Raw genomic sequence first — 27064 nt, forward strand, 5'->3', positions numbered from 1 at the left:
TTTTTTTCAGCCTGTCTGACGAGGATGATTTGGAGGAAGAACATGTGACAAAGGTTTGGTGGACAGACGTTGCCTAATCGACGTGTATTAGTGATTTGTGACCTATGCATTTCTCAGAAGAGGTCTTTTGTGCTAGGGTTGAGTATCAAATCCCAGTGATTGATTTGAGGGCAAATAATAAGTTGTTGCTGCTGTTAGTACACTCATCTCTTCCTTTACTCATTAATCTTTCATCAGTAAATGTAACTTCAGCAACAGTATTGCTTTTCCTAGTTTCCCCAGGCATATTACGAAACCAAACTTTTCACAATGTTGCCTTGGGAGAGGTTTTAAAGATAGAAGCTCCCGCTTCGGGGCGGTCGAAGCTCCTGCGGCTTGGAGTTCCCAAAGTCGGTCTCTAACCAGAGACAGCAAGCACCACGATGTTAAAGTCCGCAGGCTCCCGTGGTAGAGCTCAGAGGTCGATCCCTGACGGATCGGGAGCTCCGTGATGTTATGTGCGCAGGCTCCCGCGGTGGAGCTCTCTTAAGTCGGCCTAAAGCAAAGGCCGCCAACTCCTAAATGTCAGACCGCAGTGCGGACGGTGATATGACACAGAAAACATCGCATCTTCGTCGAGGCAAGAGATTAGAAAAAATTTCCCTCAACTCCACCCCCACCCCCCACATAAAATAAGCTAAAGAACATACATTTAACACATACAAACTAACAACAAAGAAGGAAGGGGCAAACAGACTGTTGGCAAGGCAGCCATTGCTGGCGCCACCCGGTGGAAGAGAAGCAGGGAAACCTACATGGTCGCAGAGAGAGGCACTGTCTCTGGTCATCCCAACATTAATTTTATTTCATTTCTTTCCCACCATCCACTCCACAGTTCCCACCTCTTCTCTCATTGCTACCCAGTCTGTCACCACTTTGTGGTACAACACTGGCACCAGTCACTATTGTGCCTCCCATAATCATATCAACACCAATAAATGTTTTTCAACATGTTGACTGCATCCCATCCTTCCAACCGAGTTAACATGTCAATTTGATGACCTTTCATCTACATAGATGGTGAGAAAACCAGCATTGTTTTAAAATGTGAGGGAGGGCGTACGGGTACAATAATGGAATTGTCCAGTAGTCTGGAGATCAAAGTTGGTCAGGTGACGCAATGTCTTTAATTCTATCCGGTTAATAGATGAATGAGAACAGTTGAGATAAGATGGAATATAAAAAGAGCATGCTGAAACGATGAGATGCAGAAGAAAGCATTGCCATTAGTCTGAAGTAAGTGTTAGTACCTCACAGAAGTATCCATATGTTTTTTTTTGTCCTAGCCATATAAACAATCTGGGGCAATACAGTAGGTGCAGGAGTAGGCCATTCGGTCCTTCGAGCCAGCACCGCCATTCAATATGATCATGGCTGATCATCCCCAATCAGTACCCCGTTCCTGCCATCTCCCCATATCCCTTGACTCTGCTATTTTTAAGAGCCCTATCTAGCTCTCTTGAAAGCATCCAGAGAACCTGCCTCCACCGCCTTCTGAGGCAGAGAATTCCACAGACTCACCACTCTCTGTGAGAAAAAGTGTTTCCTCGTCTCCGTTATAAATGGCTTACTCCTTATTCTTAAACTGGCCCCTGGTTCTGGACTCTCCCAACATCGGGAACATGTTTCCTGCCTCTAGTGTGTCCAAACCCTTAACAAACCTATATGTTTCAATGAGATACCCTCTCATCCTTCTAAACACTAGAGTGTACAAGCCCAGCTGCTCCATTCTCTCAGCATATGACAGGGCAAGACTGGTAAGGGTGTTTATTTAAAGACCAGGAATTCCTTTGATTCCAAAACATCCATATCCAGCAGTAGTTATTGGATGATGATTAGAAGGATAGTTGCTAGGTTTTACTCATGAATCTATCCAAGCTCAAAGGGTCCAAATGCCAGTTGAGAAACCCTATGTTCCTTGCTAAGAAGTTTATTCAACACGGGCTCTAATGGGACCCGTACCGCTAACAGGGCACTGTAAAATTAACCTACAAGGCTTCGTACTGCACCATTCTGGGAGTGCACATTTTAATTTCAACGGGAATTGTGTTCCTCCACCATGGAAACGGGGTTAATGGATTATTCAGATGTGACATTAAAAGGCAGGCAGTAATAATGCCAAGATTGTTATAGTTACAAATGTCCATTGTGTTTGAGCTAACCTTACAGTTTTTTTTTTTTCTTCCTAGATCTATTACTGCACACGCACACACTCCCAACTCGCTCAGTTCATTCATGAAGTTAAGAAGAGTCCATTTGGCAAAGAAATCAGGCTGGTGTCGCTTGGGTCACGTCAAGTGAGTAATGTACAGTTGATCCACACCATGCAGTCTGGTCTCTCCACGTATTTATTGTTTAATAAGTGTGCTTTTCTGTTTTATTGTTTAGTAGGTGTGCTTTTAAGCACTTGAAGCATGTCCATAAAGTCTTGTCTGATGAAAATTTGGACCACAAATAAATCCCTGCCTCAATGTTGTAATGTTCCGCAGGATAAGTATAATTAAAGCAACATAGTTCTAGGTTAATAAGGAAACACAATATTTATGTTGGACAATCCTTCAGAACTAATAGTTTAGAAGAACGCCTTAATTTTGTTTTTCTCTCAACAGATCAACTGTCAGGAATTTCACCAACTTCTAGGAAATCAGTTATTATATTAATTTGGGGAAAAAATTGTTTTAAGAACCTGGGCAATTGGGATGATTCACAAATGTTTTTGACTCTGATGCCAAGCCATTGTTTCAAGTGACTGCAACAGAGAGAGAAAGGTGTCCAGGGATCCCATGGTTGAGATCGTGAATTAGATTGAGTTTGAACTGTGCATATTGATGTACATTTAAAGGCTGATTACTTTTTTTTTTTTTTTAATATTTTTAAATTACATTTGAAATGGGGAAATAAAATGACACAGGAATTGATCCGAATGGAGATTAGAAGGGAATTGTGCTGCACTGCTACATATCTTCTCTTGCCATTTGTTCCAGGAGTGGAGGGTGGAATGAGGTGCTTCACCATGTATTCCACATTCTCATCCACACTTGTAATTTTGCTTTCCTGGTTGGAGAAGCGTCACATGATGAGGGTACAGAAATGGGGAATGTGATGAACCTGTAAGCAAGAAATAGCAAACTTTTTTCCGCTTCTCTTTCACTGAAGCTGACTCTTCCATGGATCATGGGAGACTGCATGTTTCCACTACCTCACCAGACAAATGAATGATTTACAGCACAAGCCTTTGTTAACCACAAATGTGCATGTGAGAAAGATAGTGATTAGAAAGCCTGCCCCAGGATGCGTGCCTATTTTTTCACAATGAAACCCATAATCCACTAATGAGTCATTCCATAAAGGTTCATCACCGTCCTGACTATAAATTGCAGTATTATCTCGCACTCATTAGCTTGCCACTGTTTTGTAAGTTACATGTGCATGGCTTGGTATTCTTTGAGCTCCTGACTGAGTTCAGCAGGTGAAGTACAGTATTTCCTGCAACATTTCATCGTTCTTTAAGACCTTTTGAAGAATTCAATCCAGCTTCTGCTTTCATTTGATTATTTGGACAGTATAATTGTGCGTTGGCGGATTGGCCAAATTCACAAAAACATTTTCCATCACCCACCCACCCCAGGAGTCTTTGACAGAGACTGAGAAATGTCAGTATCTCACTCATCTGGAGGTTCCTTGCCACTCATCCATTCAATTGGCTAAAATATCTCAGCGGATGAATTTGCTGCCACTATCCAGAAAGTTTCACTTCCCCGTGACCAGAGGCCAGCTTTGATATGCAACACCATCAGAAAGTGGCTGGTAGACCTTCCAACTAGAAATGATATCCATGGGTTAAAAGGTACAGCCAAGGTTCCCTCCTTCAGTGCCAACAGTAGATAATACCAACCACGTTTACAGGAGACAAGCCTAAAAAATAACTTGAGCCGACCCTATGAAATTAGCCCACTTAAGCAAATTTAGCTCTGCCATTGACATAGTCATACCATTTGTTGGATGTTTATTATAATTCGAGCATTTGTGCTCAGTCTGTTCATGGTTAAACTCAATGAACAATAACTATGCATGCTGCATTTTCTGTTTTCCTCCCGTTGCCCTGCAGAACCTGTGTGTAAATGAGGAGGTGAGGAGTCTGAAATCAATCCAGCAGATCAACGATCGGTGCCGAGAAATGCAAAAGAATAAACGAGGTGAGTATTCGTCTTTTTGTGGGATATGTGTAAAAGCTTTCTGTAGCTTTCACACTCACTTCCATCAGCAACATAAGATGCATCATTTGACTAGCTGGCACTTTTACTTTAAGCATAATTAAGCTTTCTGATAGCCATCTTTATTGACAGGCTGTTCTCTGGCCAGCTCAACATCTTTCAACTGCTTCAGGCTGAGCTTGGTTGTGTCACCTGAGACATTGTCATGAGGGCAAAATAGTTGAACGGTTGTCTTCCATTAGTTTTTTTGTTGCAGTTCTAGAGGGAGTTGAACATCCTGGTGTATGAATGCATGTATATTTTCTGCATTTAGGTGTTAGGCACAGAATATAGGTGTCAGTCCATCTGATATATTCCATCCTACAATATTCTATTAATTTGTGTCTGAAAATTCTGACAATAATCTAACAGTCAAGAGTGGGATATATGTCCTTATGTGGCCCTGTTCAACACTGAATACATATGCGTTGAATGAAATGGGCTCCATTCTTATGAAGCAGTTGAGAAGCATGAGTTGTGAATGTTCAAGAAGGAACTGCAGATGCTGGAAAATCGAAGGTAGATAAAATTGCTGGAGAAATTCAGCGGGTGCGGCAGCATCTATGGAGCGAATGAAATGGGCAACATTTCGGGCTGAAACCATCTTCAGACTGATCTGAAGTCTAAAGAAGGGTTTCGGACCGAAACGTTGCCTATTTCCTTCGCTCCATAAATGCTGCCGCACCCGCTGAGTTTCTCCAGCAATTTTGTCTACCCATGAGTTGTGAATGTTGAGATCTAGAATCAGAACAGTTCAAAGCAGGATTCTCGGTAAGTGAGGATGAAAAAGGTAATTTATTTCGTGGTTGAAGCCTTTTGTTAACGTTATTTAAGGCTGAGCATACAGCAGTGTTGTGTATATCATAATATTGTTGCTCAATTTGCTGACCTTTCCCCAGGCAATGTACAGTTCTGGGAGAAGGGCGGTAGTTAGGGTTGGAAAATCTAGTCTTGGGGCACTGTGATTTATAGACTTAAGGTGGCAACGTCACCATGTAAAGCAATACATTCAAGCCAACTCTTGCCAACTGACATTTATCAAGGTGGATCAGGTGTAGAGTCCCTAATAAACATGCAGCAACAAAGGAACATGCTGGAGGAACTAGGAGGGTCAAACAGCATTGGAGGGAAATTAATTGGTGACATTTTGGTCTTAACTCTTATTTCTGCCTAATTAACATCTTGCTCTGAGCGTTGAGTGTAATTGCAGCTGCTCTACATTTTGCTGGGATTAGGTAGCTCAAGGAGGATTTGAACGATGGCCTTCTGTTCTGTGCCCCGGTATTCTTTTCAAGCTTGTGGTTGAAACAAATTAATAGAATTATAATTAACACGTGGTTGCATTTTTGTGCAGTATTACCTGATTAAGTAGGGTTAGCAATAAATGTTGCTTCTCTCAGCAACAGCCACATATTGTAAATTAATAATAAGAAGGGTTGCAGATTTAATTGAAGGATGTGGTTACTCCTCTTCATGAGAGCCAGACTTTGGGTTTTAAGGTAATGAGTGAATTGATGTCCTGAAGTGCTTCAGAGTGCGTAAAATAATGTTGAAATATAGTGAATGTGATTTTAATATTTAAACTGCAATCACCCACAAATGGCCAAGTTTGAAACCAATAGTTGATCTGTTATCAGTTTCCGAATGCTATTTCTCTCTGCCAGTTCTTGCTGTCCATGGTGTTGCTCTGATACTTCAGGTTTCATACTTTGTCATCTCTAATTAATGTCAAGTAAAGAGGTGATTCAGATTTGATTTTATAGTTCGTCTGAGTAAATGAGAGTGAAGGGATTTTAGTTTCATTGTAATGATCACTCAATGAACAGAGTCGTCAGGATGGAGGCAGGAGCTTTCAATAACCACCTTCTTTTAGCTGACAGAAATGGCAGCGAAGATACAGAAGAGACACCAAAACGGAAGCGCAAGAGCCGAGTAACATGTCCGTTCTACAGCCATGAGCAGATGCAGTCCCTGCGCGATGAGGTGCTGGTGGAGGTGAAGGACATAGAACAATTGGTGTCACTCGGGAAAGAGATGAAGGCATGTCCTTACTATGCCAGCCGCTATGCCATTCCACCAGCGCAGGTAAGGGAAATGTTCACCTTATTCACAACAGCCCGAAAACATAGAAGTTATTCAGGGTACAATCCTTGGCCATCAGTGATCTTGGTTCCATGGTTTGTTCAGAAATTAGAATGTTTGCAGATGAAATTGAACATTGTAGAATCATTTGCAGCTTTACAGATAATGAAGTTGTCTGTGCTTGTATGTATAAGATCTTGTCGTCTAAACATGGGTTGTTTAATGGCAGGAGTAGTACAGGACATACAAGGGCAACCGTGATCATTTTCAACAATAAAGAACCTGAACACCTACTCTTGATATTCAGTAGCATTTACATTACCATATCATTAATATTCTGGAAATCACAATCAGAAACACATCCACACATAAACACTGTCTAGAAGAGCAGGTTGGTGATTGTGTAATTGGGAGGGGTGAATGTCTCGCCTTATTTCTCAAAGTCTTTCCATTATTTACCGGGCAGTTCAGGGATATGAAAGTATGTTCTCCACATGCTACGGTGAGAGCGGCTCCAGAGCAGGTGAGCCAGAGGGAGGATGTGCATCCAGATGTTTTTGTGCACATTGGCACAAAGGATCCTGCAGAGTGAATGTAGGGTCTCTGGATTACTCCCGGTTCCACCTGATACAGAAATCAGTGACAAAAAGTTCAGTGGACAGAATAAGCAGGAGCATGTGGAGGAAGCAATAGGGGCAGGTACCAAAACAACATTCAAAACACAGAGAATATGTGCAGGCGTAGGCCATTGGGCCTTTTGAGCCATTCAATGTGATCATGGCTGATCATCCAGAATCAGTACTCTGTTCCTGCTTTTCTCTGATTCCTCATTTCCCTCTGATTCCATTAGCCCTAAGAGCTATATCTAACTCTCTTGAATACATCCAGTGAATTGGCCTCCACTGCTTTCTGTGGCAGAGAATTCCACAGATTCACAACTCTGGCTGAAAAAGTTTTTCCTCATCTCAGTCCTAAATGGTCTATCCCTTATTCTTAAACTGTGACCCCCTTGTTCTGGACCCCCAACATGGGGAACATTTTTCCTGCATCTAACCTGTCCAATCCCTTAAGAATTGTATATGTTTTTATAAGATCCCCTCTCAACCTTCTGAATTCCAGTGACTATAAGACCAGTCGATCTATTATCGACTGGGATTATATTTTAAAGGCATTTGGACACATAAATGGATAGGAAGGGTTTGGAGGGATATGGGGCAAACACATGCAAATGGGACTAGGTTAGATGGGACATCTTAGTCGCTATGGACAAGTTGGGTTGAAGGGTCTGTTTCCATGCTCTGATTTTAACAGTCAAGGAGTTCTATGGCATTTAGGGCAATGTAGCCTGTTATCTTTTTCACCCTTCTAAATGTGCAATCTGCCACCATTGCTGGAGTTTGGTTGCACCATTTAATGTAACTACTCCCATAAGCTGCTTCAACAGCCATTTCCAAATCTATGATCACTATCATGTGGAAATTGTGAATATTTATAAGTGAGAAATTGATATAAAATGGGAATACTCAACCAGTCAGGCAGCATGCGTGAGAGTGATACAGGAGTTAATGATTCAGCTGATGCCTTTTCATCTAAATTACTCCAATTTTCACATGGGGGACTCCATTGGAAGACGATAACCTTTACAGTGCACCCCATAATGTTTGGGATAAAGACATATAATTTATTTATTTGCCTCTGTACTCCACAATTTGAGATTTGTAATAGATCTCACCGATTCCAGACCAGGAACAGCAGATACAGTATATGAGGTTGGAGGAGGTTCAACAGTGGATGCAGCACAGTAAAGCGGTGTTTCTGTGGGTTTTATGAGGATGCAAAATGATTATTGGATAGCAGGTGATTTGGAGGCAGGCATTTAGTTGACACTAAGAGGAATAAGCATTGTCTTGCTTTACTTGTGACAGCTGGTGGTGATGCCTTATCAAACGCTGCTACACAGCTCGACCAGGCGGGCATCCGGCATTAAACTGAAGGGGCAGGTGCTGGTGATTGACGAAGCACACAACCTTATTGATACCATCACTGCCATTCACAGCTACAAGGTGACTGGATCACAGGTGGGTACTGTTCACGAGAATAATGGAATGAGACAGCACTGGATCTTTCACCCAATTCACCATTCCTGACTAGCTATCTAATTAGTCCCATCCACTAATTTTCCCAATACCTCTGCAAATGTTTTTATCTTTTGAGTATCTTTGCAATTTCCCTATTATGTGGTCCAAATGAAAAATATTGGCTGGTCCAGGCTGAGACCAACTAATTTAGAACAGATCTTGGATAATAACCTGGAATTTTATCTGCTATATTTTCATTGAGGGAGCATTACCCTTAAGGACAAGAGATGCACATGGCTCTTAAATGTAAGGTCAGAGAGCACTGTCAAACCATGAGCAGCACTTATTGGCCAATCATAAAGTTGCTGAGATATCTGGAGTGTTTGCTCCAGATGATACTAAAATGGGTGGCTGCATGACTTGAGTTCACTGTACCAATTGGTACATGTGACAAATGTATTTTGATCTTGATGCAGAGAGAGTGAGAAATCACTACTCATAGAGCTGTGGAGACCATAGACGTATATTAAAGATCAGTAGTTGTTTAGATAATAAGGGGATTGAAAGATATGCAGGAAGGTGGTGCAAAGGTAAAGATCAGCCTAGTTTTATTAAATGGCAGGGCATGCACGATGAGATTAATGAACTGCATCCATTTCATATGTTCTGTGAGTTTGTGTGAATCAGGTTGTGGATACTGACACACTATTGTTTAAAAATGAAATGATCCAATGGTATTACAATACAAAATACAGCCGCCTTGATTTACAAAATCTGTGCTATCCAATCTAAGACTGCAAGTCTACCCATGCCTTCTAATGTCTGATTTCACCCTTTGTTCACACCACATACTTTTTCATATTCCTACTTTCTAATCCACATTTTTTTTAACTCCCAATACTTCTTAGCATCTCGTCCCATATAATCTCAATTTGTCTCATATCTTTATAGACCAACTGTCTTTAATGCTGTCATTGCGCCTTTTAAAACTCCTTCCTAATTACAAATACGCTTTATTAGAAAGTGTTAATATTCTGCTTCTTTGTGATAGCATCATGCAGCACAGAAACAGGCCCTTTGGCCTAACTTTTTCATGCTGATCAGGAGCCCATCTACGATAGTGTCAAATGTTTGACTCGCATCTCTTTAAACGTTTCCTATTCATGTACTTGTCCAATTGTCTTTTAAATATTGTTATTGTATCCGTCTCAACCACTTCCTCTGGTAACTTCTTCAGCGAGTTGTGATTTACAGATTCTTATATTCCAAATATCCTCTGAAACAAATATCATCTGTTGCTTGTGTTCCAATTTTTTGTGGGCTCAGGCAGATGTTAGGGTAGAGGAGAAGAGAAGCAAGCAATAGTTTATTTAAGGAGGCTGCCAGTGATGTTTAGAAACGGTGTGCTCGGGTTTAAATGTTTGTTAAACATGCAAAGTGAGTGAAGTCAACAATTTTAACCCTCTGATGAGGAAGGGCATGTATGAAGAAGCATGTTCAGATTATCACTGTCCATAGATAGCATCAATGGAGATAAGTCGTTTCATTATAACTGATTAATTTTAGAGATTGGCACAGCTGCCAATGCCAGCATTTAACGCCCATCCCTAAGTGTCTTGAAGGAGATGGTGAATAACCACCTAGTAACTGCTGAAGCTTTGAAAAGTGAGAGGGGACTTAAATGAAGCAAAATATTTTGAAGGGTCTTGACAGGGTGGATGTGGTGAGAATGTTTCCTCTAATGGATGATTCTAGAACTGTTTATAAGGTAGGAATTGCCTACTTAAGACAGAGATGAGACAACTTTATCTCTCAGATGAGTCTTTGGAATTCTCTTCCTTAAAGATTGATGAAAGCAGAATCTCACATTTTAAGGCAGTGATAGGTTCATATGTAAACAAGCCGCAGGGAAGGAATTGAGTCAATGTGAGTGTAATGCAGACACCTCTTTGACATAAGTTGGGCAAAGTGAGTCCCTTCATGGTTTGTTATGTCTTTCTTTTCCCAGTTGTGCTGTGCTCACTCCCAACTGTCTCAATACCTGGAGCGTTACAGGTGAGGCCTCATTCTCTTTTTGCAAATCGTCGTTCTGTCTTCTCCATTGTGAACAGGATCAGTTAATGTTCACTAAATTGTATAATATGGTGGAGTCAGCCACACTATGATCACCCCAGGTTTGATCTCTGGTCTTAGCTATATTAGATGATGTTAGGCAGGAACTACACAATCAATCTGTATCTGTGGTTCATGACTGTCCTGTGCCCTGTATTGGTGTTGGATGGGAACAACAGGAATGGACTTTGTGCGATGCTGCTGAAATGGAATAGGCCATTGATCTTGTTCTAAGGCTTCTGCTAAAAGAAGAGAGAATCGCTGGGTGGTGGTGTATGCCTGTGGGGCCGAATCCTGGAAACAAACATGCAGGAACAAAATGTTCTAATTTAAAACTGAACAACCTTTCCTTCAGCTGGAGGTAATTTGGATATTTGCTTGAACCGTAATACTTGCCAAACGTAGAATGGTCTGGCTTGTTTCCCAATCTTTGATCTGATGTCAAGATCTATCTGGCCAATGAGTCTTTGATTCGGTTGTTTCTGTCTGAGGGGCAGGGTTCAAGCCTTCTCCAAACACTTGTGGTAAATGTGTACTGGGAGTTCCAGATCTGAATTCTCAGTTGATATCCAACAAATTTGTTTCCAGTGGGAGTGGATTTTACCCTTGCATGTATGGTTTGTGAACATCCATAAAACTACTTTGGACTAACATAACTGGCACAATTGCATTATGGCTGTTGGACCATTAATCGGTTGTGAATCCTGCCGCTCCTAAAAGCTGCTCACCGGAAGAGGTTTAAAATGCATAAACAATCGATACACTCTTTTTACTTGTTTCTTTCACTCAGCCATTCTACTGCACCTGTGGTATGTTTGATTGATGTTACACCCATTTTCCAGTATCTACATAACTTGTCCAGTCCAGATTTTGTCTTTATTTTCTCAAGTGTTTTGACACCCTTTATTGTTACTAGATTTAGAGTCCAGTTTGCTCTGATCTATATTTAGCCATCGTATGGGAAAGGGGCTTCATACCGTCCGGACCACCACCTCATGCCCTTCTTCCAATTACAGAGTAGATACACTCAAGGAAATTGAGAGATGAGGGAATAGTGATAGAAAAAGGTACTGAGGTAGAAAAACACCCATGATATTATTGAGTGAATGGTGTGAGTAGGTTTAAAGGTCTGGATGGCTTACTACAACTTCTACGTCTTGTGTTCTTATCTCCTTTATGTACTTGATTTTACAGACCATGATGATACTGTATTGAATAAAATTAGTCGTACTTACCTTTGCAGATTTGGTCTAGTATTAAAATAGTCTTATAATCTTAACATCAAAATGCTTTTTCTTTTAATACACAGAAGCAGACTAAAAGCAAAAAACATGATGTACATCAAACAGATCCTTTATATCCTTGTTAATTTACTTCAGGTTTTAGGAGGTAAGGTTTTATTGTTTGTGCCTTGATTTAAGATTTCTTATCAGCAATTGTGTATTGTAGATGGGTGGAGTTAAACATTTAGTTACCAATATGATTATTTTGGATTACCAACATATCAAACTTGGGTGCATTGCTAACATACTCTGGTCCTACACTATTTTGTCAGGACCAGAGATAAATGGGCATTCAAAATCAATACTTTTATTTTTGACCAAACAAAGCCAGATATGATACATTTTAATTTTGTATATGAAGACACATATATCAGATATTAATGGCCTACTGCATGTTCAATGTGATGGTTTTCTTGTTCTTGGGTCTTGTTAGGAATTACATGTTTGATAAGTTAACTTGCCTGGAAAGATTTTAAAATCTTCTTTTGTCATGGAGACTCGATAACAATCTGATTTCTTGATCCACTTGAAATCTTGTCAATGAATTTAAGATTGTTTTGCAAATTAAATTGTGTTTTAATTATTGAATGATACAAATTTACTGATGACACGAAAAATCAGTGGAGTTGTGGATCATGGAGGACAGATCAGTTAGAAACTTGGGCAGGGAAATGGCATGTAGTTTGATCCAAACAAGTGAGTTAATGCATTTTGGAAGGTCCAATGCACGAGGAAAGATTACAATAAAATGGCAGGACCCTTGGGAGCATTGATCCTCGGAGGGATCTTGGATGCAAGTCCATAGATCCTTGAAAGTGTCAATGCAAGTGGAGAGGGTGGTACAGACCAGATCATTGCCTTTGTTGGTCGGAGCATTGTATGAAAGTTAGCGTGGCAAGTTATGGTGATCAGTTCTGATCACCATACTATCAAAAGGATGTGGAGATTTTGGAGAGGTAGCAGAAAAGGTTTACCAGGTTTAGTGTATATTAGCTATAAGGAGAGGCTGAACAAACTTGGATTGTTTTTTCTAGAGTAAGGTTGATGGGGCAATTCAAGGAAGTGCATAAAATTGCATTGATAGAGTAAATAGTATTTTCCCCGGGTGGAAATGACAAGTAGCAGAGGGCATAGGTCTAAGATGAGAGAGGGGACGATATTTGCGAGACAAGTTTGTTTATATAGAGTTTTATGTGCCTGGAAAATGTTGCAAAGGGGTGGTGAAAGTAGATACAATAGCAACAATGTGGAGGCATTTGGAGATAAACGTGACAGGCAGGGAAAATAGATATAGATGATGTGTATGTACGTCGATGTGCAGTACATGGCATTAGTTGAGATTGGCATCATGGTTGGTATAGACATGGTAAGCCAAAATGCCAATTCCTGTGTTATACTGTTCTAAGTTCCACTGGCCCCTTTCATCCATGTTCTGGACTGGATCTGTTCTGCCCTTGATATTTATATTGTGTTTTATCTGTAACTCAATTTTGCTTTTCTGCATTGTGCAACCTTTAATAACTTTACCTGTAGGCTCGTGTCTTTGTGCAGAAACAGCTGTTTGTACACATTTGTCATATGACAATTGTTTTCTCTAGCTTAAACTGAAAGTTGACATGATAAATGCATCCCTGTGCATCAAAGATGAAAAGAAATACTGAGGTACAAAGTTTTTCACATTAGGAAGGGAAGGAATTGATGTAGTGGGACATGATTGTCACTCATCAGTAATGAAGCTGGCTTACTACTGCAACGTGTCAATGGGGATTTAACAGTCTAGCAGCAATGGGACCAGCAATTTGGGTCACAAAATTAAAATGGCACTATTTTCAACACTGCTTTCAGCAAGCCAATTAACTTCCTGGTTGCAACAGAAAATGACTGCAAACTATCTTTTTGTTGGAACGGGTTCACCAAAAGTTTCTCTGGACTGAGATTCCCGAATGTCCCTCAGTGACTTGGTGATGAATGTGCTTGGCCAGTGGCATCCTAATCCTAAGAATAGATTTGACATGTTTTGGAACATTGTTCAGCATTTGGAGTTAATTTGGAATTCAGAGGCAGGTCAGACAGAAATTTCGGACAGACTGGATGTGGCGAGTGCACCACAAACTGTTTGCCACAGATCTCTTGTCTTCCAAGCATTCAGCCATTTCATCTGAGTATGCATCAGACCAAAAATCTGATCTTAACATCAGACAGTATGGATAAAAGCTGTCAAAAACTATTTGTGTTTCTCACCCAGCAGGGAGAGGGTTCCTTCAGCCTATGTCAGGGTTGAACCCAGCAGCTTTCCCACTGAAGCATTGGGTACCTGCCTTTTATAGTTCATTTTTAGTGCATTCTCTGTGTGCTTGATCCTTTATAGTAACTTCCTATTTTATGATTAACCAGGAAAGGTTGGACAAAATCCCAACATGCAGAAGATTTTTCAGGGAGGTAAGTGACTGATGACGTCAGATTTTTTGTAATATTCTGTTTAGTTTAAGCATACTAACAAAACTATTTTCCATTCAGTAATCCGGTGATTTGAATGTTGTATATATTCTGTTAGTTATGGAACCTATTGAAATGAGATTAAAATAACTTCTCAGTAGATTTTCACATGTTGGAAAGAGCCCTGGTTTTCATGGGAAATTGGACATCTTGTTCGGAAAAAGAGGGAGATCTACAATAATTATAGGCAGCATGAAGTAAATGAGGTGCTTGTGGAGTATAAGGAATGTAAAAAGAATCTTAAGAAAGAAATTAGAAAAGCTAAAAGAAGATATGAGGTTGCTTTGGCAAGTAAGGTGAAAGTAAATCCAAAGGGTTTCTACAGCTATATTAATAGCAAAAGGATAACGAGGGATAAAATTGGTCCATTGGAGAAACAGAGTGGGCAGCTATCTGCAGAGCCAAAAGAGATGGGGGAGATATTGAACAATTTCTTTTCTTCGGTATTCACCAAGGAGAAGGATATTGAATTATGTGAGGTAAGGGAAACGAGTAGAGTAGTTATGGATACTATGAGTTTCAAAGTAAAAGAAGTACTGACACTTTTGAAAAATATAAAAGTGGATAAGTCTCCAGGTCCTGACAGGATATTCCCTAGGACATTGAGGGAAGTTAGTGTAGAAATAGCCGGGGCTATGACAGAAATATTTCAAATGTCATTAGAAACGGGAATAGTCCCCGAGGATTGGCGTACTGCGCATGTTGTTCCATTGTTTAAAAAGGGTTCTAAGAGTAAACCTAGCAATTATAAACCTGTTAGTTTGACTTCAGTGGTGGGCAAATTAATGGAAAAGATACTTAGAGATAATGTATATAAGCATCTGGATAAACAGGGTCTGATTAGGAACAGTCAACATGGATTTGTGCCTGGAAGGTCATGTTTGACTAATCTTCTTGAATTTTTTGAAGAGGTTACTAGGGAAATTGACGAGGGTAAAGCAGTGGATGTTGTCTATATGGACTTTAGTAAGGCCTTTGACAAGGTTCCTCATGGAAGGTTGGTTAAGAAGGTTAAACTGTTGGGTATAAATGCAGGAATAGCAAGATGGATTCAGCAGTGGCTGAATGGGAGAAACCAGAGGGTAATGGTGGATGGCTGTTTGTCGGGTTGGAGGCAGGTGACTAGTGGGGTGCCTCAGGGATCTGTGTTGGGTCCTTTGTTGTTTGTCATGTACATCAATGATCTGGATGAAGGGGTGGTAAATTGGATTAGTAAGTATGCAGATGATACCAAGATAGGGGGTGTTGTGGATAATGAAGAGGATTTCCAAAGTCTACAGAGTGATTTAGGCCATTTGGAAAAATGGGCTGAAAGATGGCAGATGGAGTTTAATGCTGATAAATGTGAGGTGTTACACCTTGGCAGGACAAATCAAAATAGGACGTACATGATAAATGGTAGGGAATTGAAGAATACAGTTGAACAGAGGGATCTGGGAATAACCGTGCATAGTTCCTTGAAGGTGGAATCTCATATAGATAGGGTGGTAAAGAAAGCTTTTGGTATGCTAGCCTTTATAAATCAGAGCATTGAGTATAGAAGCTGGGATGTAATGTTAAAATTGTACAAGGCATTGGTGAGACCAAATCTGGAGTATGGTGTACAATTTTGGTCGCCCAATTATAGGAAGGATGTCAACAAAATAGAGAGTACAGAGGAGATTTACTAGAATGTTGCCTGGGTTTCAACAACTAAGTTACAGAGATAGGTTGAATAAGTTAGGTCTTTATTCTCTGGAGCGCAGAAGGTTAAGGGGGGACTTGATAGAGGTCTTTAAAATGATGAGAGGGATAGACAGAGTTGATGTGGATCAGCTTTTCCCTTTGAGAATAGGGAAGATTCAAACAAGAGGACATGACTTCAGAATTAAGGGACAGAAGTTTAGGGGTAACATGAGGGGGAACTTCTTTACTCAGAGTGGTAGCGGTGTGGAATGAGCTTCCAGTGGAAGTGGTGGCGGCAGGTTCGTTGGTATCATTTAAGAATAAATTGGATAAGCATATGGATGAGAAGGGAATGGAGGGTTATGGTATGAGTGCAGGCAGGTGGGACTAAGGGAAAAAAATTGTTCGGCGCGGACTTGTAGGGCCGAGATGGCCTGTTTCTGTGCTGTAATTGTTATATGGTTATATGTACCCACCAATATATATTTTTTACGGTTTGGTGCACTTGTAAATGAAGAATGCTCTGCCATGAGTTTAATTGTCATGGCTTGGTTTGCACTGCAAGCAGTGTGTACTAAAGATCGAGGTAATTCATTAGAGAGTGAGAAACTCTGTCTGGCATGTGTCTGAGGGTGAAGTAAGTGTCCTTGGTTACTTTTGCTGGCCAGTTGCCCAAAGGGGTTAAATCTAGAGGTTAGATTGCACAACGAGGCTTGCGTTTGATCAACTAGAGAATGTTGATTAACGATATTGAAAATGAAGAAAGGATCCCACGGAATGGATGGAATGGTTACTCTGGTGAGAGAATACAGAGCATGGAATATCAAATGGTAAAATTGAATAGTTTGGAGAAAAATAACTTTGTCAGAGTGAAGTGAAGATGTAAAATTCACCCAACGCTCTATAAATGGCAATTTACAGTGAAAATTACTGGGGGTGTGGGAATGCTCTGAGAGCTGTCATAGATTTAATGGATTGAATATCTTCTATTGTCATGGAGAAATATGAAATTCAAATCTATAAGACCTTAAATTTTATTACACATGTCAGCAAATCTGGCTACCTTGTCATAGGAAAGATGTCACTAAGCTGAAAGAATGCAGAGAAGATTTATTACACATGTCAGCAAAATAGTCGAGTATGTGACCGTATGCCATCAGAATTTAGCCAATTTCTTATCAATGTGGAGTTTAAGTTTATAGTTTGAACAAGCAGCTTACCTTTAGTGATATTTCTAAGCCCTTGCAAATGTGACGGTCTATGTAGTTACTCTGATTTTTGTGTAATAAAAGTGCCTTTAGTTAATTCTGCTTTTCTCACTACTTTCTTAAGGCACTGAGCTACAATCTATCAACGATTTCCTTTTCCGTGCCCAATTTGACAACATCAACTTATTCAAAGTAAGTAGCATTGATGTACAGTGAGAAGCCCTTCTAGTGCGTGTTCCCCAGCCCACCCCCACTCCACAACCCATCACTGTCCTCTACCTCTGATGGTGAGACTCATTTCAAATGTTGGCCCGGGCTGAGATTGGTCAACTTTTGCTATGAAAGAACTTGGGGGTTTTCCGCATCTTGCGCATTGCAATGCAAGGTGCCGGTAAACCTCTTTGTCTTGATCTCCTAAAGTGCCATCTCAAACACTGAGATGACAGCAGTATACAATTTCTCAGCTTCTGCTTGTCATGGTAGACTCAATGCTAGTGTAACTCAGCGGGATAGGCAGCTTCGCAGGAGAGAAGGAATGGGTGACGTTTCGGATCGAGACCCTTCAGTCTCGACCCAAAACGTCACCCATTCCTTCTCTCCAGAGATGCTGCCTGTCCCACTGAGTTACTCCAGCATTATATGTCTGCCTTTGGTTTAAACCAGCATCAGCAGTTCTTTCCTACACATCTGCTTGACATGGACTGGGTGTATCAGTCAGTGTTTTATTTTCCAACCTTTAGAACATTTGTAAATTGAGTTTTTCTCCTATTCTAGAACAAGATTATATTGCCTGGAGCGCTCCATTCTCAAAGGCCACATGATTGTTCTATTTATAAATCCAGCATTTTTTTGAAATGGCAGCTAATCTATGAAGTACACAAGCTACAACTTTGATAAATAACATTGTAAGCCTGAGGAAAGATCAGTACAGTTGCTATGGGTATGACGGTTTGAATAGCCTTTTTGTTTAAATATTCTGTCATTGTAAATTGTTAGCCTCGTCAAAGAAGGAAAGTTTATTGATTGACAATCTACTGATGGGTGTAATTGGAATCCCAGTAGTAACATGTCCTACCTCTAATCTCAGTACCACTGGCATGGATGTGAAATGCCTCATGTATTCAGTTTGCTATTTTTTTTATATTACAGGTACAGCGTTACTATGCAAAGAGTATGCTCAGTCAAAAGGTGAGAGCTTGTTAATGCCAATAGAGTTGGAAGTCTATTCTTACTAAGGTAGCAGTGGAACTTGCATGCTTTCTGCATCTAAGGTCTTAGTTTCAACATGGGATAGATAACATGTGTGCATAGTCATGAAACTCCATTTCTGATTAACTAGAGCTCAAGTCTAGAAAGACTCCCAAAGTGATGCAATATTAGTAATCTCCTTGGCATCGTAGTATGGGAGCTGTCAATATGACAAATGTACTGATGTGGCGGGGATAACTGCTGTGGTTAGGAATAGGGAGAGTTGTTTGAATAAAGGAGTGAAGGAGTTAATAATTCTAGAGATATGATGGCCTGTCCAATGGATATTCAATGCAGCAGTATCGAGGGAATTTTGCCTTGTAACTAACCTTTTATTCAAATGCACCAAATCACTCACCCTTGCCCGCATTCAGTCGTGGAGTCATGCAGCAAACAAAAATGGCCCTTTTGCTCAATTAGTCTATGCAAACCATGATGCCCCATCTAAGCTAGTCCCATTTACCAGCATTTGGGCCATATCCCCCTAAACCTATCCTAACCATGTACTTGTCCAAATGTGTTTTGAATATCGTTATTGTAGCTGCCTCAACTAGTTCCTCTAACAGTTCGTTCTATCTACCCACTGCCCTCTGTGTGAAAAGGTTGCCCCTCAGGCTCCTAAATCTTTGCCCTCTCACCGTAAACCTATACCCTTTGGTTCTTGATTCTCCTACCCTGGGCAAAAGAAAGTTGCATTTACTCCAACCCCTTCATAATTTTATACCCATCAATAAAATCACCTCTCAGTACCCTGTGCTCCAAAGAATAATGTCTTAGCCTGTCCAACACCTTCTCTTATGAGGGCCTGAGCAACATCCTCATAAATTTTCTCTGCATTCTTTCAGCTTAGTGACATCTTTCCTATGACGAGGTGACCAAAACTGAACACAATACTCATGCGGCATCACCGATGTTCCAACTTCTTTACTCAATTCCATATTCTGATGAAGGACAATGTACCAATAACTTCCTTCACCACCCACTAATAGCACTTTCGGGAAACTATGTAGTTGTACTCCTAGATTCTTGCTGTACAATGCCCCCAGAGCCCTACTATGAAGATCCTGGTTTGACTTCCTGAAATGTTTCACCTCATGTTTATCTGAGTAGATGAACTTGTATCATTCGTCATTTCATAGGAAATGTGCTCAAATTAAACACAGGTTGGAGGTAAGTATTATTTTAATCCCATGATTTAGAGGCTTTAAAGTTTTACTGAGATAGATGATGGGTGTTCATTCTGAAATCAATGTTTCTTAATTGCCAACATTTAATTGTTTGTGACATTGTTTGCATCACAGATTTTTAACTGGCTCCCCTCATTCCACAGCTGCTTGGGTTTGTGGAGAAGTACCAGGATTTGGTCTCAAAACCATTCAATGCACAAAATCAGAAAGAATCCAAGACATCTGCCCTTGGGAATTTTCTTCAGAATCTTAATGACAACTCAAGTGGACTAGGTCAGTATCTAACTCTGAGATTGTGATGGGAACTGTTCTTTGTGCTGGTGATCTGTAACAGAGCTGTCCTGTAAATTTGCTCAAGTTCTGAAGCTGATTCATTCCTGGGATATTCTACATGCAGCTTTATAATCATCGCAAAGATTTCAAGAGGATCGTGTGGAACATTTACCTACAAAATTAATTCAAAATTGCAGGATATTTGAGATGTTGCATGAGACACATGAACGAAAAATTGTTTGTTTGTAAATTAAATTTGATTTTATATCATTTGTGGTTCATAATTTACCAAAAGATGCTTTTGTGAATTTTTGTAGTTGGGTGAAAGTAGATTCTGTGAAAGCAAAGATAGACACAATGCTGGAGTAACTCAGTAGAACAGGCAGCATCTCTGGATGGAAGGAATGGGTAACATTTCGGGTTGGGACCTTCTTCAAACTGATCGTGGTGGGAGGAAGGTTGAGAAAGCTAAAGCTGGAAGAGGGGCAGGGCTGGACAAAGTCCGACTCCAAACCCACATATTAAGAAAAAAGACACTGAGTGCCGGAGTGTCTCAGCGGGTCAGGCAGCATCTCTGGAGAACATGGATGGGTAACATTCAGATTGAAGAAGGGTCTCGACCAGAAACGCCTGTCCATGTTTTCCAGCGATCCTGCCTGACCCTCTGACAACATGAACAGGTAATGTTTTGTGTCAGGAACCTTCTCCAGACACATTGTGGGGGAGAAATTTGCACCAATTTCTTCCCTTTCACCTATATTCCTTCCTCTGGCTTCACAATTCGCACCTCTTCTAACCTTATCTCACACCTATTAGGCTAATAAAGCTGCTTCAGGATATCTGAGATAAGCATACAGAAAAGTCCACCAATCAAACATCACATACTATATGTGATTTGAGCATACATGGGTGAAAAGTAAAATTATGTAAAAGGTAAGTATTGAGATTTGTGTTGTGATTTATAAATTGATACAATTGCTCACGGTGCAGGCTCGAAGGGCCGAATGGCCTACTCCTGCACCTATTTTCTATGTTTAGAAGTTTTCTGCCTGAAGTTTTAGGTTGCATATTTTATAACCTGTTTTTGTTTTGCTTATTTTTCAGTTAAACTCCATGAGCAGGAAGAGGCCGTGGACAAGGAACAACCTATGATGGCATCGCCGATGATGCACATTGAGGGGTTTATCTTTGCCCTCACAAGTGCCAACAAAGATGGGCGAGTGGTCATTCAGAGACAAGGTAGGAACAGACAAACCTGTACAGGCAAACCAGATCTTTTAAGTTTAGTTTATTTGGTAAGAAGAAAATCTAATTGATATCAATTATTTGTAGTTTGGTTAATTTCTTTCAAATTACTCCACTTTAACTCCTGGCTCAGCCTCTGACTGCCTCTCCACCATTTGTAGCCTGCAGGGGCTTACTGTGTTACCCATCCTCTTCCTCCTCCTCTTACTCAGTTCCGTTCTACTTTCTACCTTCCTTAAAATCATGTTCTACTTGTCCATATTACCTTGCATCCTAAAAAGACCATTTCAGCCCTTTGAACCTAACCTATGTTTCTATGCCTGCTCACAGCATAGTCTCATTCCTCGCTGATTTTCTCTGTAAACTATTCTTGCCATATTTACATTAACTAGCCTCAGATTCTACCTCAAAGGGGCAATTTACAGCAACCAATTAACCTACCAATCCACACATCTTTGGGATGTGGAAGAAAACCAGAGCAGCCAAAGGAAACTTATGCAATCACAAGAAGGACATGCAGACTCCACACAGATAGCATCCAGGTCAGGATTGCCACCAAATCACTGGAGTTGAGGCAGCTGCACTACTATTAGCTGCACTACTGTGCCACCCTATTCCTATTGCAACTTAACATGGTCATAATGTTCTTAAATTATCTGTGCAATCAATCTTCTATGCAAATATTTTCCTCATATTTTCTGTGGTTCCTTATGGAGGCTTCATACAATCCTTTGTTTGTTGATGTCATTCATTCCTCTGCCTATAACGATATTACTAAAGCTGCTTTAAAATACCTCAAACCTGGGTCAAATCTAATGGGGGGGGGTTTCTCAGTCCGAAGTGATCTATGCTCTTGACAATTTAGAGCAGGCACCTCAAGACACTGGAGAGACACCAGCTATGTTGCCTGAAAAATAATCTCCAAATCCACTCACAGGTATAGAAACCCAGCATCAGCATACTCTCAGCCCAACTTCCCCAACACTCAGTTGACTCCGTTGGCCAACCCACACTGTTCATGTGCCCAGGAACAGATTAATGGGTTATAATATTATTGTGCATAATACTCCAAATGCGGCTTAACTAAACTTTTATAAAGTAACGTATCCTACTGATTCTTATACTCAATGCTTTGTCCAATGAGGGCAAGCATACCAAATGCCGCCTTCATTAATCTATCTGTTGTGAATTTGAGGGAACTATGTACTCGAACCCCAATATCCCTCTGTATAACAATAATTGTTGCAACGGATTAAACATGTTGTCATTAACTGTATACTTTCCCCTTACATTTGACCTCCCAAACTGCAACATATCAAACTTGCCCACATTAAACTCCATATGTCATTTCATTGTCCATATCTGTAACTGACCCATATCTTGTATCCTTTGACGGCCTTCATCACTGTCTGCAATTCCACTAATTTTTGTTGACTGCATACTTACTGATCAGCCCATCGACATTTCGACTCGAGTCATTTATCATCAATCATTTGGTTGGTTGAGACTATCTTCTCCAATGGCATCCTCTGTTCTCCAAGTATTGGTCTCCCAATTTTCCATGTTTAGGGCTCTCCTCAGCGGTGAGAAAAGTTTAAAATATTAGCTCTCTCTGTGTATTAGCATCTAAAATATAAGGTAAGCTGCTGCCTCAGCTGTGAACTGTGCTACAGAACCAAATGACAAATTTAGTTGAGCAAAACTGATTTGATGCAGTGTGGTTTTAAGCTGAGGTTGATCTCAAACTTGATTTCCAGGTACAGTATCTCAGAGCAGCCTGAAGTTCCTGTTGCTTAACCCGGCCGTCCACTTTGCTGAGGTAGTGAAGGAGTGTCGAGCAGTGGTCATCGCTGGAGGCACAATGCAGCCGGTAAGGCTTCCTGACACCACATGGAGGATGTTTTGGGAGATTTTGTCAGCTCCCTGATTAATTCTCAGCCCTCATTTCCATCTGCGAACCGAGTCAAATGATTTTCCTCCTTCACCACATGTACTCTTTGCAGCTCCAACTAAGGAGGGGATAATTGCTCGACATTCTTACCCCTGATCAATACTAACCAGAAATTCTGTACATGTTTGTGTGAGTGCACATTGAATTCAAGTTGGGCCATTTCCAGGTTTGACTGTAGTGCACTCTTGGTTTAAAGGGGTTTGACTACTCTGGAAGGTTAGGTTGCATTGGATCCAAGGAGAACCAGCTCACTGGATACAGAATTAGCTTCCTGGTAGGAAGCAGAAAGTGGTAGTGGAAGGTTGTTTTTCAGACTGGAGGCCTGTAACTAGTGGTGTGTCTCGGGGAATGATGCTGGGCAAGTGGGCCAAGGGCTAATGGAATTTAATTCAGATATGTGTGAAATGTTTCATTTTGGGAAGTCAAACTTGGGCAGGATCTTCACAACAAATGGTAGGGCCCAGGGAAATGTTGTAAATCAAAGATCCAAAAGCACACGTACATTGTTTGCTGAAAGTGATGTCGCAGGTAGATAGCATGGTGAAAAAGGCTTTTGGTACATTGGCCTTCATCGGTCAAGGAATGGAGTTAAGAAGTTGAGATATTATGCTAGTTGTGCAAGATGATGGTAAGGCCACACTTGGAGTATTATCTTCAGTTTTGCTCACCCTGCTATAACGAAGATGCCATTAAACTGGAAAGTGTACAGAGATTTACAAGATGTTTCTGGGACTTTTATCTCACTTTCAGCTCTTTAGTAACTTGTCAGTTTCTTTGTTGAACTAAATTAAGGCGCATGTTGCAATCAAAAGCGCTTGAACAATTGGTTGGGAAGAAAGCCAAACTGTAAGAAAGCCAAATCCTCTCTGTGGGGAGAGGTTAGGCAGCCTTGGACTTTATTCCTTGCAGATGAGGTGTATAAAAACATGGGCTAAATAGGGTGAATGCACATTGTCTTTTTCCCAGGGTGGGGAATCAGAAACTAAAAAGCATAAATTCAAGGTGAGAGGGGAACAATTTAATAGGAACCTGGGGGCAACTTTTTCACACACAAGTGGTGGGTATATGCAACAAGCTGCCAGAGGAAGTACCCAAGGCAGTTTCAATAACATTTAAAAGAGATTTGGACAGATACATGGCTGAAGTTTTTGTCGACATCTTCCACCTTTTGCTCCTATGGTCCGATGTCCCACGTGTGTTAAAATCTGTAATACCAGTGCAAGAGAAAGATGACGTGCAAGATGGTTGCTTCATGCCCTTGTTCAGTAACTTGAATACCAGAAGGCGAAGGAAGCTGCAGAAGGTGGTGGACATTGTCTGTTCCATCATGGGTATTGACCTCTCTACCATCGAAGGGATCTTTAGGATGCACTGCCTTAAGGCAGATAATATCATCAGAGACCCACGCTAGATTGGTCACACTCTCATCACACTGCTACCATCAGGAAGAAGGTACAGGAGCCTGAAATCTGTGACCTCCAGATTGAAGAACAGCTTCATCCAATCATCCATCTGGTCCTTGAACTACACTACATAACCCTTCCTGAGCAACAATCCACTGTAGACTTTGTATGGTTGATCTATGTACTGCATCATTATGGTGCTTTTACCTAGTATTACTGACAATTTATTGTATTATTAATTATATATTTATTTGTTATGGTGTTGCGTAAATGTTCCTATGGGGCTGCAGCAAGTAAGAATTTAATTTTTCTCTTTGAGGTGTATATGACAATTAAACATTGGTGACTATCATGTTCCGTTGAAGCCGCCCTGCTTGATTCACCTTGTATGGCATGTTTTTAATTTCCCAGTCCTATCTACCGTTTTTGTTTGCATCCAAACAAGCAGCAAGTAAAGTTGGTGGAGGTCAATGGCTATGGCTCCCGCGTCGTCACATTCCTGACTCTCAGTCACATCTTCCTTCTCTGGTCTCTCCCTTACTCCAGTCCACTACCAAACCACCTCTCTAATTAATTTAGCAGTTAATTCCTCCCTTCCCTGATGCATGAAGCATATGTGGTAGCATGGTACTCCAGGTTGGCAAATCTAACTGAACTTGCTTGAAACGGATACTGCAGATGTGGTTACTCCCAATGTTTTTAATTCCTGGCATGTTATGTTTTCAACACTTCAACTGCCCTCTATTGTTCTGTTTTACATTTTTAATTGGGTGAGTCTATTTGCTTAATGTTTTAATTAGTTACTATTAATTAGTTAATTGAAACTTATTACTTTTATCTCACTTTCAGTCTGCTTTTGTTTCCTTTTAAAAATGACACTCGCTCTTGAACTGAACACTGAAATGTATTTTTTTTTTTTTTACTTACTGAAGTTACCACAAGTCGCCACAAATATTGGAGGCACCAAATACCCATAATGACAAAATCATTCATACATTTCACCCCATATGTTTGCTCTGTGTAATCATTATGTGCATTACCAAAACCCATTTATATGTTTGTATGTTTAATTTTCATTAGTTCCTTCATCATGGCTGGATATTAAGAATTATAGTTTTTTAAATCTCCATGAAGACTGAGCCATATTTTAAAAGTAGTTGACTACAGTACTCTGGACTTAAATGAAGGTTGTCCATTCAGTATCCCATAAGGATACAAGCCTATATGTTTCAAAGCAGTATCAATAAGCAGTTTCACACCACCTGTGAAATGAATTTCCATTTTTGTTCTCACACATGTACATGAAACAATCATTTACATGGTTACATAGTTGATAGGAAACTTAGCCATAACATCATCAAGGGGCTCTATTTGCATTTAACTGGAAAGGATGTTGATATTTTGATTTAGGAATGAATTGATATGTGTTTATAACTGATCACATGCTAAGGGTCAAAGCCGTGATGTTAGATATCATCCAGGCAGGAAAGATTAGGAATAGTGGAGATAAAGTCAGAAAGCATGATTTAATAAAGCAAGCTTGGATGTAGTATTAGGAAGCGAGTGAGGAAAATTAGTAGTTGTGCTGTATTGAGGTGTCATGGAATTATGTCAAGTGGGGTGAATCAATTGCAATAGAGTAAAATCAAGAAATCTCGTACTTATCAGGTAATTATGGCATTTCCAATTGGCAGGTGGCAGACTTCAAAGACCAGCTTCTGTTTAATTCTGGAGTCTCTGCAGACAGACTGGCGGAGTTTTCCTGTGGTAAGTCCAGGCTGAGCCATGACATTGCTTTAACAACTGGGTATCTGAGTAGTGGCACACTTTCTGAACAGAGAGAGAAAGAGGGAGACATGCATCTTGTACACCTTTACTTCAAATTGGAGCTACTGATTTCATTACACATGAACATACAAGGGAATACAGCATTACTTATGATTAACTGTCCTATCAAATATCCACAATTTACCTTTAAGGTGGAATAGAAATGTCTCCCCCTCTAAACCAACCCACCCACCCTCGCTATCTGTCATGCTTGCGAAATTCCAACTAGACAGTTTCCAAACAGTTTATTTTACAGCCAATTCATTCGCTCTGTTCATCTGCATCTTATCAATAGACAATAGGTGCAGGAGTAGGCCATTCGGCCCTTTGAGCCAGCACCGTCATTCAATGTGATCATGGCTGATCATCCCCAATCAGTACCCTGCTCCTGCCTTCTCCCCATATCCCCTGACTCTGCTATCTTTAAGAGCCCTATCCAGAGAACCGGCCTCCACCGCCCTCTGAGGCAGAGAATTCCACAGCCTCACAACTCTTCTGTAAGAAGTGTTTCCTTGTCTCCGTTCTAAATGGCGTACTCCTTATTCTTAAACTGTGGCCCCTGGTTCTGGACTCTCTCAACATTGGGAACATGTTTCCTGCCTCTAGTGTGTCCAAACCCTTAACAATCTTATATGTTTCAATAAGATCTCCTCTCATCCTTCTAAACTCCAGAGTGTACAAGCCCAGCCGCTCCATTCTCTCAGCATATGACAG

General features: G+C 40.6%; 1 protein-coding gene across 3 annotated transcripts in view; it reads left to right on the top strand.

The window, feature by feature from the left end:
• ddx11 (DEAD/H-box helicase 11) overlaps positions 1-27064 on the top strand; it is a 58045-nt gene that overhangs the window by 15028 nt on the left and 15953 nt on the right. For all 3 annotated transcript variants that reach the window (XM_033037765.1, XM_033037766.1, XM_033037767.1), the window contains exons 6-19: positions 11-53; positions 2229-2336; positions 4148-4235; positions 6166-6377; positions 8300-8452; positions 10461-10507; positions 11874-11953; positions 14242-14286; positions 17341-17408; positions 18366-18404; positions 19795-19924; positions 21029-21163; positions 22927-23039; positions 26218-26290. In XM_033037765.1, the coding sequence (XP_032893656.1) occupies positions 11-53; positions 2229-2336; positions 4148-4235; positions 6166-6377; positions 8300-8452; positions 10461-10507; positions 11874-11953; positions 14242-14286; positions 17341-17408; positions 18366-18404; positions 19795-19924; positions 21029-21163; positions 22927-23039; positions 26218-26290 (1334 nt within the window). The remainder of the gene's footprint in view (positions 1-10; positions 54-2228; positions 2337-4147; positions 4236-6165; positions 6378-8299; positions 8453-10460; positions 10508-11873; positions 11954-14241; positions 14287-17340; positions 17409-18365; positions 18405-19794; positions 19925-21028; positions 21164-22926; positions 23040-26217; positions 26291-27064) is intronic.

Source organism: Amblyraja radiata, chromosome 19 (genome assembly GCF_010909765.2).
Source record: "Amblyraja radiata isolate CabotCenter1 chromosome 19, sAmbRad1.1.pri, whole genome shotgun sequence".
NCBI lineage: Eukaryota > Metazoa > Chordata > Chondrichthyes > Rajiformes > Rajidae > Amblyraja > Amblyraja radiata.